Consider the following 20,469-nt stretch of genomic DNA (forward strand, 5'->3'; position numbering starts at 1 on the left):
GTAAATGTTTGGTTATTACTTATTTTCTTGTACAGGGTTCTGTAAGGTTGGTGACCTTGAAATGGAGTTGTAAACGCCCTTACTTTGTTTTAGTATTGATTCAGATCCCCCCCCCCAAAAAAAGGCATACATCTTTTGTAAATAAGACTATACATGACTCTACTAACATTCACCATTTCCACTGTTTTACAAATAAATTGAATAACGTGAAATATTAGGAACCTATTTCACCAGCCGCACTATGTGGAAATCATATCAATGTTGTCGAGTAGAATAGGAATATTGGAATAAATTTCTTGATTTTAAATGAACAAATTCATTTTTTTCAATTCAATTTTATTTATTTCACTTTCATCAAACAGAAACAAATTGTATACCATATATAAACATAAGTATTTGTATCCGTTGCAAAGAAACAAAAATAATACATATGTTGTGAAAAAACACACAATTTGGGCAACACATTGGAGGTTTTAAATAAGTATACTATTTTTCAATAGAAATTGGAGGGACCCACTTTGGAAGAAGACATACTCTTTGGCTCAGAAATGATGGCAATGTACAATGTGGGCCCCTCAAAAAATAGATAACACAACCAATAACAAAGTACAAATACAGATATATATATATAATCAAATGAGAAAAAAAAATAAATGAGAAATAATACTTACAAAATAAATACGAAGTTATCAAAAAATATAGTTTGTATAGGACAAAACAACCCGTTAAAATATCCCCACCCTTCCCCACCCCCCCCCACCCCGAAAAAGAAAAAAAGGGGGAGAATGCCCTGATAGGAATGATGGGTGCTGCTGAACGTACATGTAGGTAGAACACATGCAATCGTGGACTCAAGCAAACTGGATTCAATGATGTGTATGAGATGAGAAAAAAATATATAATATGACCTGGAAAGAATATAATGCGCAGAAAATGTGATTGATACCGTAAATAAATAAGTGGTATAGGAAGGCGGATAAGGACAGGAGAGAAAGAGAAAATAGAGGAGAGGATAGACACAATAATGTACGAGGTACGACACCGAGCACAACTGAGAAGGACTTGTATCAGATTTTAAGATTTTTTTTCAATTAAAAAAGATGATTAATTCATGTTTTAATTATAGTCTTTATAGTAATATTAATGACTTGACAGAGATGATGAATTAGATTTAATTTGAGGGTACATTATAAGATTTTAATAGAGATAGTTTGAATTTAGTCCTAAAAGAGTTCAAAGATTTTGCAGTTCTTAAATCATTATGAAGTGAGTTCCATAACTTTGGTCCATCATATATAAATGTGTTCTGAGCCAGCAAAGTTCTTAAGAGTGGTAAATGGAATTCACCCAATCGCCTTGTTGGATAGTTATGAATGGATTGATTTTTTGGAAACATTGAATTGAATACGTTTGTGAGGTTGTTGTTGTTATAATTATACATAAACAAATCTGAAAATACACTTGGTAAATCATGTGTATTTACCAAGTACATTAAATATCAAACTAATAATATAAAACGATTATGTCCAATAGCTGGTTTGAAGGGAATAGTGGATATGCATGAGAGAGAAAGTTAGAAAATAAATTGTCTGCCCGGCTCTCCTTTAACAGTTTAATTCTAGATATAGATTTAAGTTTTCCCTAGGCTAAAATCCCATTATTCAGTTATGGTAACAATCAAGAAGAATCAAATACTTTTAAAATATGAGGAAAATGTAGTTTTAGTTTGTTAATGACTCCAGGATTTCTTGAGAACAATTTACATAGGTGATCAATGTGAACTTTCCAGGACAGATTACAATCGATAACGATAACAAAGATATTAGATTCAACTTTACCATTAATAACTAACAAGACCCCGCCAGGTATGTAATGAGATACTGAAAACTTATATAATTTGTCTTTGAAAAATCAAAGATCATTCATTATCCTGTAGGGGAAGGCGGGGTAAGTTGTGACAGTTTTTGCTTTTTGCATGTTAGAATTTATATGATTAATAATCTTGTCGAAATAAGTACCTTGCTTTGAAATTTCATTCTTCGGAAATATTTCCCACCTATATATAACTTTCTATCCCCACACTGAAAGTCATTGTGACCTTTGAAAAAACGATGTCAAATGGCTCAACTTGCCCCATATATGGGGTAAGTTTGAGCCACCTTCTGGGGTAAGTTGAGCCACAAAAACTATGTACAAAATGTATGGGGGAGAACCAGCATGTCAATTTTTTGTTTAAAGTCTTTTCACTTGCTAATTCTTTATAAAAACTAACATCCTGTAAAAGGAAAAGAGCGGTCATGTAAATTTGCTCCTTTCAGCCTGCATTTCAATCGATTTTTATGGTTTGTTTGTTTTTTAAGATACATTACCATAGGAATTACCATGGCTCAACTTGCCCCATGCTGTTTGGCTCAACTTACCCCAGTCCGAACTTAGTGCAATAATTTTGTATCCACACATTTATCATGCATTCATCATATAAAAGACTATGACAAGAATGAAGATCCATACCTGGACTAATAATATTGTTATCATTTCTTTATTATATTTAAAGACGTGTGTGTTTATAAAGCACTTATCTATTTCACACTCTTTTTTACTTTTTTGGCTGAAATTCATATTTTTCCCTCTAAAAAAACTACTTTTTGTTTCAAAGTTGGAAACAATGTGGTGGGGTTAGGGGTTTCGCTATGGGTCATCAATACATGACACCACCACAATGTCTGACTCTTTCATTATTGGCCTGGTGCTGGTGGCTCAACTTACCCCGCCTTCCCCTATCTAATCACACGCAGAGCACAATTTAACATTGAGCCTTTCAAGAAGAATCTTGAAAGTGTGTAGACAACAAAATGATAATAAACGGGACAAGATTTGAAAATCGTTGATGTTTAAAATTAATAGCAATGGACCAAAGAGCGAACCTTGAGGTGCACATTCACCCTACAACGAAGATTTCATTATTATTTCTACATTTCGAGTCGCCTTGTCTGTATACCAGGTATTCGGCAGCTAGGCAGCTTAGTAATATCAAGTGTTTGAAATATCAATATGCAGGATATGTGTATGGGTTCATTGCAGTTGTTTGTTAAAGTAATATATATATCATGTCTATGTCTGGTAATATGTTACGTTTTACCATAAAAATTGTTGCGTTATTTCAATTAATTTAGAGATGTATCGTGCATAGACAAACAAGACTGGATACTGAAATGGCTTTGAGAGAAACGAATAAATAAGGTGACTATAATGTCTGTGATATCTCCTTTTCAGTTCGGTTCGTTGACGATGACTGTTCATCAAGAGGAAGAGTGGAAGTCTATAGCTATGGCTCTTGGGGACCCGTTTGTGATGAGGATTTTACAATGGAAGATGCAACCCTCGTCTGCCAAATGCTCGGATTAGACTTCGAAGATTTCCTGTCCGGGGGCCAGTCGGTATCCGTAGGATCCTCTCTTCCCTCGATATTGAACAATCCACGTTGCACAAATAAGGACACAGATATCAGGAGCTGCCTTCAACATGGAAATGCAACCTGCAGTATATACGCCGCAGTCAGATGCACAGGTAAGAATTTCGATCTTCGCCTGATTGATTCCTTAATGTAAAGATACAAATAAAGGACCTTCCGAGGAGCATTTCATCAACATTTCTGTCCCGCACGTCAGATCTGACATCTTCCATTGCTTTTGATAGGCAGAGTATCTATGTTAATTATATGTATGGTAACTTACGGATAAAACAAAACTTGTCTGTGAAAACGTCCGACAATTCCTGAAATTGTTGAATGCTCCCTGATCAAGCACTGTGCGTCCCCACGATACGATCTTGAAAAGGTTAAAACGGAGTAAAGATTAATGGACACAGGCAACGTTTATGATAAGTGAAAATTATACGATGTTGGCAAGGGTGTAAAATATGACCGGCCACCCCCGAAAATTAACAAGTCTTCAGGAAACTGACTGTAAACAGCCAACATATTAATATGGTCTTTAAAAAGCCAAAATATAAATTAGCTTTTCTGAAAGAGATATTAACTTTCTGCATTCTGCAAAAGTTTAACGCTGTGAGGTGAATGAAAAAGAAAGATATTCTTTAACAGCCTATTTTGCATTCTTCTGCTCATTCCATTGAAATTGCAAAGCGTGGCCGTCTTGAGTGATCACCGAACATGTTTTCTCCTTATTATTGAAACTCCTGGATGGATTATTGATGATCTATTTTGGTAATTTGTGTATCATTTTAGTGTTTCAAGTGAGCTTTCTTCAAGATAATGCAAATCTCAAAATTCATTTCAGGCAATAGATAGCGTTTTTTGGAGGGACTGGTCACATTTTTCTTTCTCTCGGAATTTCTCTCGCTTTACGAAAATGCACAAACATGGCAAAACACAAAAAGCAAGTAACACGATCGGAGATTAAACTGCCTCATAAGTTAGCACGTTGCGAAATCGAAATTGATACAATGATAGGGTACTTAAAGGGGAATAAAGCCTTTGGAACATGAGAACTTGCGTTGAAACAGAAAAATACAAGAATGAAAACAAATAAAATTTGAGGAAAATCGGACAGATAATGAGAAAGTAATGAGCATTTGAGTATTGCAATTACCAATGCTATGGAGATCCTCCAATTGCCAATGCGACAAAGATGTGTGATGTCATATGCGAACAGCTTTCCCTTTGGTGTACTATAAAATACCCCGAAAATGTATCTTTTTTGCTTTTTTACTGCATGTTCGGTGATTAAAACTCTATATCCATAATGTATTCTTTGAAAATTTGCATTACATGCCCTCTATCATGTCTATTCTGGAAAGAATACATGATCTACTGATAGATGTGATATTATTTAAGCAGTTTCAGTGATACATGTATCTACCCAAAAGTACTGGGTGATTTGTTCACTAGTGGCATCACACATCTTTGTCGCATTGCCAGTGAGAGGATTTCAAAAGTATAAGTGATTACAAAATTCAAATCCTCATAACTTTCCCATTATTTGTTCGATTTCTTTGAAAATTTCGTTGATCTATTTCTTTCAATTGATTCTTCTGTTTTGACACAAGCTATCTTGATCAGAAGGTTTTATTTTCCTGCTGGTTGCAAACATTAAGAAGCGCTTGCAATTTCAAAGATCTTAGGTAAAGTTGATAAAGACTAATGTCACGATGAGCAAAATTGTGACATTTCTTGATTTACCAACATGCAAAATACCAGTGTAGACCCGACACTTCGTAGATTAGAGAGTTGAAAATTTATCTATTTCTCAATAACACATTATAGGTATCAGAATCCATTGAATATAAATAGGAATACTTTAAACACTGGCGTTATGGGGGCAGCCGGCCAGGGTCCCCGTTTTAGAGGCATAATTAAAATTTGTTATGTAAATATGCCGTAAACAACACACAACATAAGTGTGCCCTCTTTCCCCTTTGAAATGAGGATTTTTTGTGGTCGAAGCGTCCTTGATTTTTGAGTGAAAACTTGTTTTTGTTTTGTATTGCTTGCCAAACTCATCAAGAAAATGTGCCCTACTTTTGGACAATCCTGGATCCGCCCCCGACTTTGAATTACAGTATTTGATTAAAACATAGTTATCCAAGCAATCCGATAATGCATGATACATTTTTTGTAAAAATTACGAAAAGAACCTTTAAAAAACACACACAAAAAGATTTCAAGAAGGGAAATTTGAAGGGAGATGGAAGGAAAGTGGTGATGGAGAAAATGTGTAGAAGGGAGAGAATGAGAAAGGAGAGGAGGAATCCGAAAGAAGAAAAATGACATTCGATTCCAATGTAAAGCACGCAACTAACATACATGTATCTGTACACTCTCTAAAATGAATAATGGGAAGCTAATTAATTGTTGAAACAGCTACAGAGTTTTCGACTCGCCATACAGCAAACGTGACTGAGGTACAATTCATGCATCTCATCAATGACGTACAAAAGGGGGACATTGGGGTCCCCCCCCCCCATTTAATTCACGACCAAGAGAAAGTAAACAAAAAACGGAAAGCAATGTAAAGAAGGTTGAAACACGATATTACTTTCTGAATATAATGAAAAAAATATATTATTTGTAATAAAGAATTTCGCTCGCTTACAACGTAAAAGAAAGAATTGCCCGATACGTCATATCCGGCCCCCTCAAAGTTTTAAGCTCATAACGCCACTACTGCTCATGAGAGTACAGTGCTATCTATTGAACAATTTATATGGCAATAGTATTAAAGTAGGACCACGTGGTTTTGCCCATTTTGTTTTCCATATGACTATCCAACTATTTTTTTTATTTATACCTTCATGTGCATGTACATTTATCATGTATATATTGAGATGATCTTATAAGACAATGTTTGTTTCCTACTTATTCGCAGATCCCCTTAATGAATGCTCTTCGGAACCAAGTAAGTCCTGGGGGTCGTTTTATAAGGCTGTTCGTAAGTTAAGAGCGACTTGAAGGTCGAGTCCACCTCAGAAGAATGTTGATTTGAATTAATAGAGAAGAATCAGACAAGCACAATGGTGAAAATTTCATCAAAATCGGATGTAAAATAGTATAGTTATGACATTTCAAAGTTTCGCTTATTTTTAACAAAATAGTTATATGAACAAGCCAGTTACATCCAAATGAGAGATTCGATGATTTCACTCACTATTTCTTTTTTTTTAGTGTTTGAATTATACAATATTTCAATTTTACGAATTTGATGATTAGGACCTCCTTGCCTGAAGCACAAAATGTTAAAATAATGGAATTCCATGTGTTCAGGGAGGAATGAAACTTCATTTCACATGACAATGACGAGAAAATCAAAATATTTCATATTTCATATGATAAAATACAAAAGACATAGTGAGTGATGTCACCAGTTGACTCATTTGCATACCGACCGAGATGTGCAAATAACTGTTCTGTGAAATGAAGTGAATCTTTAAAATGTCATAACTTTCTTATTTTACATCCGATTTTGATAAAATTTTTAGTGTTACACTTGTTGATTTTTTTTCTTTTATTCAAATCAAGTTTTTGTTGGGGTAGACTTGTCCTTAAAGATTGATTGGTGATCCTTTCTTACGCGCTATACCATCGCCAATTCAATATACCACTTACCACACAAAGGGATCACCAGTCTATCTTAAAGTCACTCTTAACTTTACGATCAGCTTTATGAAACACCCTGCTGACCTTTTTTCCCCTTATTTTTCAGGTTTTATACATATTTTAAATGAAACGTTTCCTGTTTTGAATTTACAGACTTTTCAGTTATTTTAGGGGCCCGTTTTAAGATAGGTCATATGATAATAATTTGAAATAAGATTATTTTGAAATAAGAATATTTTGAAATAAGATTTTGGTGCTGATAGTAAAGTTGTTATATAGAAATTGTGCATTTTGTAGTCTTTATGAAACCAGACAGTCAAACGTTCTTCATATAAATATTTTAACTGGTGTCAAGAGTTTCATACTTCATGCACTTTCTCAGAGAAAAGAAATAATGCTTTAAAAGCTATTTCATCTACTTTACATAAAATTTTAACCGTTTTAATAACGTGTCTAGACCGATATTTCTAGAGAAACTTTCCTTTGCCGGACTCACTGGTCACACTGAGAACATGGAACATGGACTTTTACTTGTTGATTAACACAGGCTTTTTCCCTATACAGATGTAGATTTTTCATTCTCCTGGAGTTCCAGTGCGGACATCCGTTCTCCACAACAGTCACCAACACCTGACACTAGCATATCCAATGGTGAGTATGTTACTTCCCTCTGATTCTTTATACATAAATAAATATATGATAAATAATAATAATATATGATATGTATAGCGCACATATACACCTTGCTAGGTGCTCAAGGCGCTCCTCTAAATCCCCGGCTAAGCTTTCTACCGATTCTGATGCGCACAGCTTTTTGAGGAATTACTTCCTACCGTTATTCATTTACCTCACCTGGGTCGAGTGCAGCATAGTGTGGACATTGGCGGCGGAAGCCACAAATTTTAGGAGGGGACAACCCAAAAAATTTTGACAAGCAAAAAAAGAAAAAAAAAAGGTTTTCTACCCAAAAATTGTAAGGGGGGCGTAGGAAAATAAATTGACAAGCAAGCAAAAAAAAAAAAAAAAAAAAAAAAAAAACAAGGTCATCAACAACAAATTTAGGGGGGGGCCGTCCCCCACCCCTCCTCAAATTTAGGGGGGACACGTCTAGGATTCGAACTCACAAAGCTCTGTTTGTAAAGCGAAAGTCAGAACCACTAGACCACGACGCCCCCAACGATGTGATGACTATTTCCCAGATTTTGACCCAGAAGCGAGTTTTTTTTCAATTTATAATAGAAACTACGATTTTCTAAATACCGTTTAGAGGTAGGATGGACTGGGATAAATTATAGCAATCAAAAGCTTGCACAAATACCAGGGGCGTCGCTCCACGAATTCCAAGAAGTGAGATGTGGGAACATGAGGAAAAGGGGAAGAAAAATAATATGGAATAAACAAGAGTGAGAGACATGGATAGTTAAAAATAATAATAATCCTATATTGAGAAAGCTATTTATGACATTTCCCTTCAAGTTCGTCTTGTCATCTCCCTTCATTTCCCTCATCAAGATTTCCTGGGGCCGCCCCTACAAATACCCATTCTAAAATAATCGATTGTATTAACTTTATGTTAATTTTACACTCTTAAAAAGGATTGGTAAAAATGACCAATCTGTTGGTTAATATCTATCCGAATGATAAAATTGGTCAATATCAACCAAAAGTTTGGTCGATTTGAACCAATAATTTGGTTGCTTTTGACCAATTTTATCGGTCGGACACATATTAACCAACAGATTGGTAATTTTGACCAATCCTTTTTTGGAGTGTACCAAAGGCATCGCTGCCAGGCACGAGGGAAGTCCAGATCGGAGCATTAAAAAAATTCAGCTCGCGTATCTGTGCAGGGTCATACCCATCCTGTTGATTTTTACAAGAAATACTCAGGATGTCCAGTGACCTCGCATAATTGTTTAAGTAGATATTACGATCCTAATCATGGTTAACAAAAAAAAATCGGGAATATTAACAATTTCCAGCTCACATTTTTCGCTCGCACAAGATTTATTAAAGAATGATAACCATAAATTTCATAGTGCATAAAATGTACCGGTTTTAGGTCTAAATTGTACTAAATTTAAGCTCGCACTTCGCGCTTGCAATTACTGTATAATTGATAAACATACCTTGTTCGTTACTACACACTGCCATGACCTATGTCCGTAATGTTTAAAGGGTTAGGTTTATAAATATAAATGCTTTCACCAAAGCCACACTTCTACGGTTTTGTCCAAATGTACTGCATTATAAGCTGGACCATTTTTCCTGCAAACGGTATCAAATGCCATTTTCATGACTTACGCACCCCTTCATCTAAAAAAAACCCATCCGTGTTACAGGCATGTGACCATGCATGGATACAAACACATCCCCATTATCAGGATCGCAAAGGAGCGAGGAGTACTTTGGAATGCAAAAATGTTGGTTTTGTTCCCTCCACATAACTTTCTTATTTTACATCCGATTTTGATGACATTTTCAGCATTGTGCTTGTCTGATTTTTCTCTGTTGATCCACATCTACATTTTTCTGAGGTGGACTTGACCTTTAAAGAAGAATGATGCCCCGTTGGAATTTCGACCAGATTTTCAGGATACAGCATGTTTACCTCATACATGTACATTATTGTCCAACGTAAGAACTGGTCTAGATGCACCACATGAACATTGTTTTTCTTCTCCTAATGACACCTTGCTCAATTACAATCCAGACTGTTCAGAGAAAGAGACATGCATTTTAAGCTGGTAAATCTACTTTATATAATTATGTTCTGATCGATCTTAAACAAAGCTCCTATGCTGGACTTACTGGGCATACTGTAAACATGTTAAATGGACTTTTTGTGTCATTTCGTATAAACGTAGACCCTTCAATCACCTGGAGTTCTGATGGAGATTTCAGTTCTCCACAACAGTCTTCAGCATCTGTCACTACTCCGATAGCCCAGTCAGTTCATTCATCTATGGAATCTCGAAGTACTCAAGCAAGCAATTTTGATGGTGAGTTCTAATAAAACGGGATACCATTTTGACACACCTTATCTTGGGCCGCGGAACGGGAGCGGGATGGGGGGGAGCTTCACCCCCAACTTTTGTAAAACAAATTAATATATAAGCCTTTTACAAAAACGTAAAAGTTACCATCTTATTGTGTTTTTTTTTTCATCTTCAACCCATCACCTTCTTTCAAAACGGGTCTATCTCTTAGGTTTTCTGTAGCATTCTTGAGGCAATGTCTGTGTTTTTCTTACATTTATGCAACATCATGTTTATGCAATCTTTCAATTTGGGGGGGATTTTTAAAAATGCAGTTTTCTCCTTAAAACTTTCTTCCTTCATGAATAATACCAAGTTGTAGGATATATCATCTTTTATATGACACTAATTCTGTAGCAATTGAATGTTTATGTGAAAAATCTAAGTAAGAAAACTTTTTTTTTGAAAATTTAGCGGCCATTTCGAAAAAAAGCCTCCTCGCCGGTAAAGAATCAGGATACAGCGTGATTACCTCAAACATGTATATTATTGTCCAGCGTAAGAACTGGTCTAGATGCACCACATGAACATTGTTTTTCTTCTCCTAATGACACCTTGCTCAATTATAATCCAGACTGTTCAGAGAAAGAGACATGCATTTTAAGCTGGTAAATCTACTTTATATAATTATGTTCTGATCGATCTTAAACAAAGCTCCTATGCTGGACTTACTGGGCATACTGTAAACATGTTAAATGGACTTTTTGTGTCATTTCGTATAAACGTAGACCCTTCAATCACCTGGAGTTCTGATGGAGATTTCAGTTCTCCACAACAGTCCTCAGCATCTGTCACTACTCCAATAGCCCAGTCGGTTGATTCATCTATGGAATCTCGAAATAGTCAAGCAAGCAATTTTGATGGTGAGTTTAATAAAACGGCGGGATACCATTTTGACACCCTTATTTGGGGCCGCGGAACCGGGGAGCGGGAGGGAGAGGGCTTCAACCCCAACTTTAGAAAAAAAATGAAATAAACAAATAAATATATCAGCCTTTTACAAAACCTAAAATTTACCATCTTATCGTATTTTTTTTCATCTTCAATCTCATCACCTTTCAAAACGGTCAAAATCTCTTTAGGTTTTCTGTAGCATATTTAGGGAAATGTGTCTGTGTTTATCTTACATTTATGCAAAATCACGTTTATGCAATCTTTCAATGTAGGGGGAAAATGTTTAAAAACGCAGTTTTCTTCTTAAAATTTTAGCCACATGATCTTTCATCTTTTATGAATAGTATCAAGTTGTAGGATTTATTATCTTTCATATGCCATTAATTCTGTAGCAACTTAATGTTTATGTGAAAAATCAAAGTAAGGAAACTCCCTTTTTCTGAAAATTTGGCGGCCATTTTGAAAAAGGGACCTCCTCACCGGTTAAGGTTCAGGGTACAGCCTGTTTACCTATATGTTCTTGTCCAGCGTAAGAACTGGTCTAGATGCCCCACATGAACATTGTTTTTCTTCTCCTAATGACACCTTGCTCAATTATACACCGGACTGTTCAGAGAAAGAGACATGATTTTAAGCTGGTTAATCTACTTTATATAATTATGTTCTAATCGATTAAAATAAAAGCTCCTATGCCGGACTTACTGGGTATGCTGTAAACATGTAGACTTGTCTACGTAATTTTTCGTATGAACGTAGACCCTTCAATCACCTGGAGTTCTGGTGGAGGTTTCAGTTCTTCACAACAGTCTTCAGCATCTGTTACTACTCCGATAGCCCAGTCAGTTCAATCATCTATGGAATCTCAAAGTACTCAAGCAAGCAATTCTAATGGTGAGTTGTAATAAACGGAATACAATTTCAAAACTATTATATCTGGTCCCGCAAAACTGGAGAGCGGGGGTGGGGAGGGGGCATCACCCCAAAATTTTGTACAAACAAATCAACCATGTACAAAATCTTAATAATGACCATTTGATCATGATCTTTTATCATGTTTAACTCCATCATCCACTTTCAAAACTGTGCATTATTCTCCTTTTCTTCTCATATTTCTAGAACACGTTTTACCTTCCAACTTACCGACCCTATTTTTTGTATTCCATTGCCGGACTTACTAGGCACACTGTAAACATGTTAAATATACTTTCTACGTCATTTTTCGTACATTTTTCGCATTTTGAAGTCAGGATTTAGTTAGCCGAAAGCACTAAACTGTACATGTATCCAAGGATGAACCTTTTGTTTATTTTTTTTTAAAATCTATTTGGCATGATAGAGGTACAAACGAATAAATATAGTTATCAAAAGGTGTGCTCAATCTAGATTTCCAAATTTAAATGGCAGCATCATTCATGATAGAAAAAAGTGATTACAAAACGTAGATAAGTGTGTGTTACATTGTGCTTCATTCTCAGTCGTAAAAGTAAACGTCTTTCAAATCGTGAGGAAAATTTAAATATCGAGATGCGTTTGTAAACGCGATCAGCTCACATTTTACGACATTCACCATCGCAAATGAAACCTTTTAAAAGTCTTTTAATTTGTTCTCGTCGTGGAAGCCTACAGAAACAGCTGCCAGAATTGGTCTTTCTTGTGATGAGTCAAACTGCGCACTTAAGCTTGTTTGCAACATTTTTTCCGGGGGGGGGGGTTGCAAAAAGATGATTGAAAAGTCAATTTAGGCATTACGTTGCTTGCTATCAAAAATCTAAAGTGCTTTCTTGCTATACTTATATAATGTTGTCGAATTGTTTATGTTGAATCTTAATGTATATCATGCTGCTTTTTGTTCAATGTACAGTGACGATGTGAGAATATACCCACAAAAAACAGTTTGCAGGCGCAGACCCTAAATTTTTGCAATTCGCAGAGTGCATTTAAATGCAAATTTTGAAGTACTTAGACTTGATTCACTTTATACTGTGGCTGGCTCTATACCACAGACTAATTATCAGCTTTATATTTTCGACACTGAACAGTGCACCGCTGATCGGGACCGGTGTGTTGGAATGTAGTTTTTAATCCTAATTTTTGTTGCCGTCTAAATTTGATAATCGACACTGAACACACCCAAAGATCATGGCCCTGTGAAGTCTGTGGGGGTGCTGGGGGTAAAAACCCCAGATTTTTTCTTGGGGTACTGCGTGTATTATCTTCCATTTACAGCACCACCTGGAATTCTGGAACGTATGAAAAATGACAGAAATGTCATAAAAATGAATGACGGTTTGTAGGAACCCCCTCCCCTCCACTTTGAATATTGACAAGTTTCATCTTGCGCTTAGGAAAAGGAACAGAAAGATATTTGTAATTTTCATATAATAACACATTGTCTTTAGAAAAATCCTTGTCCTTGAAATAATGCTTGAATTCACTCTTTTTCGGATCATATATTAAATATATTCAGCTCGCGATACGCGCTCGCTTCATTGATTTTCAGTTTTACAAAAGTGTGTTTAGAATTCCCTATTCTACTAAATCTAAACACGCCATGCATGTTAATTCCGGTTCGGAGCTTTAATTTTTTTTTATTTAAAACGTGCTAGGACTGTAAAGTTTCAGACCGAACTTAAAAAAAAATAGAATACAGGCGCTTCACTCTCAAAACCAATTTACCCATTTTTTTTCTAATTTACAAAACATGAATAGAGTGTCTTGTTTTTAGGTCTGAGATCTCAATTTTGTTTCTGCTCGCGCTTCGCGCTAGCATCAATCGGATCCTGTTAAAATAGTGTTTAGAATGTCCCTCTTTTAAGGTATGAAATCTACTAGATCTGAAATCTCAATTTTCCCGGTTAGCCATGCATCCGGTAAATTTGTCATGCATAAGCAATTACCGGACGCATGGCAGATTTACCGGAGGCATGGCTTGCCATGCGTCGGTAATCATTTATGCAAGGTTCCCATTCTGTAAATGTATCTAATCTGTTTGTTAGTTCATGTATAGCGACTGGTTTAAATGGAAGTACTTCAAACAAAGGGAGGGTTGAGGTCTACAGCAGCGGAAGGTGGGGTTTTGTGTGTGATGACTAATGGGAAGATACAGATGCTCCAGTTCTTTGTTTAGATAAAGATATTCAGAAATTCAGGGAGGGGGCGTTTCATGAAAGGACTTGTCGGACATTTTATCCGACAGTTACCATAGGAACAGTGCCTCTCAGTCAATCAAAATCATGGAAAGATGTCAGATCTGACAACTTGTCGGATGAAGATATTGATGAAACGCTCCCCAGATATTCAAACTTTATAGCACGAAATAAAAGAGAAAGATAACGTTTGTTTTTAAGCAGTTTTTTTAGATATTCAAAATGTTGACGGATAACTGTGGCGCCCAATCCCGCTGTTGATTAATTAGTTAATGTCTATTTCCTTTAGCGCGACTGGTGAACGGATTCAAATGAAGGGAGAGTTGAGGTCTACACCAACGGAAGATGGGGTACGGTCTGCGATGACTTGTGAAATACTGATGTTACGGTTTTTTTTTTTTTTTTTTTTGTCAAAGCCTTGGATTTGGTCCAAGAATTGCACGAGGAAACGCTCACTCCGGACTAGGTTCAGGTGATATCATCCTAGATGATGTATCATGTACTGGAAGTAAAATTAATAATCTCGATTTGTTTTCAGATACTTAAAGAGGTGGAGGATAATTGTGCCACTCGCGCCTTTTTTATTTTGCTTTTATTATTATTTATTTCATGGCTATGTCATTTAGTGCGACTGGTCAACGGAAGTACTTCAGAAGAAGGGAGAGTTGAGGTCTACATCAATGGAAGATGGGGTACTGTGTGTGATGACTCATGGGATGATACTGATGCTACAGTTGTCTGTCAAAGTCTTGGATTGGGCCCTGGCACGGCATATGGATACGCTAACTTCGGACAAGGGTCAGGTGATATCCTCCTGGATGATGTATTGTGCACTGGAAATGAAACAAATCTCCTTGAATGTGCTAATCTTGGAATCGGCGTTCATAACTGTGAACACGATGAGGATGCCGGGGTCGTCTGTTCAACAGGTATTTACATTTTACCAGCTTTGAGGGTGATATAATTTGATCGGTTCAATGTGCTTCCCCATATTCTATTCTTAAAAAAAAATAATAACCTTAATACAGAGACTCATTTATACGGCCAATTACTAATTTCATCAGTACTGACGGATATTCTTTTTCTTTTTTTTTTATTGAGAGATCAAGGAGGAGCTCTGTACACCAACACTTGTTTTTAGTTATATAATTAGGGCACGGATAACCAACTATAATCAACTATTTATATACATATCAAAGCGAGACTTTTTAAGCACTTTCCTATTCAACTACGAAAATCTGTCTATCTGACGGTCAATTTGATCGGGGTCGCCCTAACAATTTACCCGTCTCTGTGGTCTAGTGGTTAAGGCATCGGCGTTCAAAGCTGGGGGCCCGGGTTCGATTCCCGCCAGAAACATTTTTTCGGCATCACCAATTTTTCCAAAGGGTAGATAGCTCTGGGGAACCTTGAGTTAATCTACGCCTACCATTGTTCTCTTCATCCATTTCTTTACTATATATATGTATATATATATATATATATATATATATATATATATATATATATATATATATATAATTGATAAAACAACTTGAAACCTCACAAACTCCCATTTCGAGGGGAGAATAAGCCATTGACACATTAACATTGTGTATGGCCAGAAATAATCCATTGACCTAGATCGAAACTTGCCTGCTTAAATTCTCCCACCGGTTTTGTGTTGAAAGAGCTTTATTAACTTATCATCATGAACCTACTTATCGATTGCGATTGTTAATGTTTGTAACATTTTTCGATATGAAGCTGTATCATGTATGACTCGTGATAGTATATATTCTTGATCATGATTTTTGCGTATATGATATCACTGATACTGTAATTTGCATTACTTCAAAATACACCATTATACACATAGCTAATCTTGTCACATGTTTTTTTCTTTTATCGATCCCTGTGAATTCATATTATGCCATATATACAGTCTATGTTTCAAGCTGGTCACTATAGATTACTCATCTATAAGGCCTCATACTTTTTGTTTTAAGTGCTTGATTATAAATTCACTTTTACAAGCGTGAAATGTATTTGCTAGTCCATACAGTGTGCTCATTACATTTGTTTACTTATATATTGTACAAGTTTTACTTGTGTTTGAAATTTACAGCTATGTTTGAGGGAAGCCTTATATATATATATATATATATATATATATATATATATATATATATATATATGTATATATATATATATGTGTGTGTGTGTGTGAGGGTGTGTGTGTGTGTGTGTGTGTATGTATAAATATATATATATATGTATGTATATACATATAATGAACCTTAATATGTATTTTCAAGGATCATGGTCCTTCGTTTTTATTTTACATTATTTCTCTGTAGGTCATGTGCTATGTTTGAACGATCAGTATTCATAATACACAATTTTACATATGACTGGTTATTATCTATTATTATCTATTTTTTGAGGGGCCCACATTGTACAAGCATTGCTTTTTAGTGGGTCCCTCCATTTCCATCTTAATTTAATTTCTATGTGTTGCCCACATTCTCTATGTGTTTTTTTTCACAACATGTGTATTATTAATTTTATATTTGCAACGGATACAAATACTTATGTTTACATATGGTACACAATTAGTTTTTGTTTGATGGAAGTGATATAAATAAATTTGAATTTGAATCCTTATGAATATCAGCCTTAATAAACAGTGGTCTTGCCCCGGGGGGCCACTTCCATTCACGAGTGGATACCCCCCTAATAACCCATGTGTCTGATCATAAGAATTAATGATGAGACTCCTAAAACAACTCAAACCCCGTCTTGCTCTCCCCAACCAGGCGAAACCATCGACATCGATAACAAGATGCCCGCGACAGACGGCATCCTCACCGACGATGAGGACATGGTGGAAGGGAGCGGTTCCGGCGGCGGCGGTGAAGTTTCTCCAGACCAGGCGGTTGATCCGACGTGTGATAATTGGTCATGTGAAAACGGGGGAACGTGTTACATGGTACGGGATACCCCCATGTGCGCATGCACACTGGGATGGGAAGGGGCAATCTGCGCGGAGGGTAAGTGTTACAATACTTTCATACTTATTATAAAAAAAATTCTGTATACATTTCTATCATACATGCCACATTAATTTGCATTGAAAAAAATATCAGATTTTCTTTTTGACCTTTGAGATGATATGAAAAATCATTGCTTGGTGTGAATGAGTGTGAATTAACCACAGACACAATACAATGATTATAGTTGTTTTTCCAATGCCCTATTTCTAATAATTTAATGAAATAAATTATTACGCCTATACACATAATGTCAACTTGATCTAGAACTTGAACAAACTTACGTGATGTAAATGATCGTACTTTTAATGCATCTTGAAGTATGGGCAGTTTTTTGTCTCACCTGCATAGCAGAGTAAATAGGCGCCTCTTTTCCGACGGCGGCAGTGGCGTCAACACCAATTCTTAACCGAAGGTTCAGTTTGTGAAATTGCAGCATAACTTAGAAAGTATATGGACATAGTTCATGAAACGTGACCATAAAGTTTATCAAGTATTGCCGAGTATCCTGCCTGAGTTCAAGGTCACATAACCAAAGTCAAAGGTCATTTAGGGTCAATGAACTAAGATCATGTTGGGGGAATCAACCACAAAATCTTAACCCAAGGTTAAGTTTTTGAAATATCATCATAACTTAGAAAATATATGAATCTAGTTCATGAAACTTGGACAAGGTTGATCAAGTATGACCAAACATCCTGCTTGAGTTTCGCGTCACATAATTAAGGTCAATGGTCATTTACATGTAGGTCAATGAACTTTGGTCAAATTGGGGGTATTTGTAGAATTACCATCATAAATTTTCAAAGTTTATTGGACTAGTTCATGAAACTTGGACATAAAGAGTAAACAAGTATAACTGAACATCCTCTGCGAATTTTAGGCCACATGACCAACGTCAAAGTTCAATAAACTTTCACCATGTGGCGGCATCTGTTGAATAACTTTGGGAGTTTATAGATCTGATTCATGAAACTTGGACATGAGAGTATTCAAGTATTTTTTAACATCCCGTACGAGTTTCGGATCACATGACCAAAGTCAAAGGTCATTTAAGGTCAATAAACTTTGGCCATTTTAGAGGTATTTATTAGATTGCTGTCATAACTTTCAAGTTTATAGATAGTGTATAAAGTGTGGATATAGGGCTAATCAAGTATCACTGACAAGTTTTAGGTCACATGATCAATGTCACATGTCAATGAACGTAGTATTGTATTATTATATGAATTGTGTCTTGGGGGAATAATTATGTTATAGCAGTTTCCAAAGTCAGCACTGCTGCTATATTGAATCGCGTGATGCAGGTGAGACCGCCAGAGTCATTCCACTTGTTTAAGAAAGACTTTCCTACAATATCACAACATCAAATCTTCGAATTTAACCATAAGAATGTGCTGTTCTTAGGCTAATTTTATGTAATACATGCTATGATTTTACGGATATGGATGGCCTAATTTCACTAGTTCCCTGACGAAAGATTTCATTTATGTCTCGCCTCTTGGATATATCAGTTTAGTTTCAGTTTAGTTTATTTCACTTCCATTTTCTGATAATAAACATAACAAACAGATATATACATACATATGTATGAATGTACAAAATAGAATAAGTGTCATAAGAATACTTCAATAATTAATTAACAAATTCGTAGGAAATAGATGGAATATATATAAAATTATTTTTGTTCCAGATACATTTTGGTGATTAGGACAAATTATAGATCACAGTTAGCATGTGAAAATGAAAATGAGGGACTTATTAAAAAGCGAAGCTTGTAATTGTAAGTCCCTTAGGATAAATTTATAGTAATCTTAATCGTATGTAATTAAAAGTAAAGTAAGACAATCTAGACCATTATGAAGAACGGCAAAATAAGTTTGAATTACAAGGAAAGACAAGGGGGCAGTAACTACATAGGTTAGGCATGTTAGGGGGAGAAGGGAACATTAAAAAATTGGGGAGAGAAAAAAACGATTATGTGTCCAGCGGGAAAGGGGAGGGGAAAGAGAAATAGGGTCGAGAGGCAAGATAAAGTAGTTCGTGTGTGTCATAATATAGGGGAGGGTCAATGCCCAATATGAAAAAAAAAATCGGTAAATAATGTTGACATTTGAATACTTCGTTCATGGACCATTTAAACATATATCTAGAGTACGAAGTATATTTAATGAAGCTCTATTGTGCATCAAATTCAAGGTCCGTTCAAATTCTAACCATAACCCTAAGGGTGACAAAATGTTTTGGGGGTTGTTGTTTTTGTTTTTTACTAATAAAGGGGAAAATGTGTCTTGATATTTTAGCCGAGAAATAGTATCACTTAGCTTGTTAAATTGACTTTGCACGGGACTGGCATAACTTGTTCCGGTTTCCTTGCATTCTGCCCTCCAATGACCAGGTTTGCCGCATGACCCGGGTTTCTCTTCGCCGCACATGGCGAGATGTTGACAACGAAGGCAGATCCTGAATAAGAATGGCTGTGCTGCTGATGAGCCTCAAAATAGGGACGGTATGGAGAGAATCGGGACACTCTCTTTTTTCTGAAGAAGCTTTTCTTCCTTTTTCTTTCTTTGGGCCCTAGCTTCCGCTCTCATGATCCGCTTCTCGTCATCTGAATCGTCGGCCAAGTCGTTTTCACGTACTCGTCTACCGTACTCCAATTCCATACCTTCAGCTAGTTTTGATCTTGCTTTTGCTTTTGCTCCGTCATGTTCTTCACTCAGTAGGACATCAGCTCGCTTGATTTTCCTCAACACCTTCGAATTTAATTTGTATTGTTTCTCGTAACCCCTGCGTCGAAACTTGAACTCGTCTTTGCTTACTTCCTCTATTTTGGCTATTTGTATGTTGCTGAGGTCACGCTGGTTTTCGTTTATATTCTACCCAGCTTTGAAGATATTAGCTAATTAAGCTCGTTTAAGAGCCCAGTCTGGCTTTCTTTGATTTTCATTTCGACAAAAAACAACTGCGGACGGCTTCATAATGTCGTGTCGTGACAAAGAGAACAAGGTAGAATGATACACCCAATGTATCCTTACCGCATATTATCCCTTCTTTCCGCGCCCCAATGCACCTATGCACTTTTAATTACATTCCATGGAGGCTTCGAACCCAAGGGGACCTCCATAGCATTGTCTAAGCACTCCAGCAAAGTTTACGAACATAAACGAAACAACATTTACCTGCTATGCAACCGGTAAATAATGTTTGCAATATGTCAATACCAGAAATCTGGGGAGAACGGC

At 36.1% G+C, this 20,469-nt stretch overlaps 1 protein-coding gene across 2 annotated transcripts in view; it reads left to right on the forward strand.

Annotated features, from left to right (window-relative positions):
* The window catches only part of LOC121426444, a 55,379-nt gene that overhangs the window by 13,179 nt on the left and 21,731 nt on the right, over window positions 1–20,469 (forward strand). The window contains exons 6-13 of one of the 2 annotated variants that reach the window (XM_041622745.1): window positions 3,274–3,567; window positions 6,387–6,416; window positions 7,679–7,765; window positions 9,982–10,116; window positions 10,881–11,015; window positions 11,803–11,937; window positions 14,819–15,121; window positions 16,991–17,224. In XM_041622745.1, coding sequence (XP_041478679.1) covers window positions 3,274–3,567; window positions 6,387–6,416; window positions 7,679–7,765; window positions 9,982–10,116; window positions 10,881–11,015; window positions 11,803–11,937; window positions 14,819–15,121; window positions 16,991–17,224 — 1,353 coding nt within the window. The remainder of the gene's footprint in view (window positions 1–3,273; window positions 3,568–6,386; window positions 6,417–7,678; window positions 7,766–9,981; window positions 10,117–10,880; window positions 11,016–11,802; window positions 11,938–14,818; window positions 15,122–16,990; window positions 17,225–20,469) is intronic. The other variant, XM_041622746.1, reaches the window with a different exon arrangement.

Source organism: Lytechinus variegatus, chromosome 13 (genome assembly GCF_018143015.1).
Source record: "Lytechinus variegatus isolate NC3 chromosome 13, Lvar_3.0, whole genome shotgun sequence".
In the NCBI taxonomy this organism is placed as follows: domain Eukaryota; kingdom Metazoa; phylum Echinodermata; class Echinoidea; order Temnopleuroida; family Toxopneustidae; genus Lytechinus; species Lytechinus variegatus.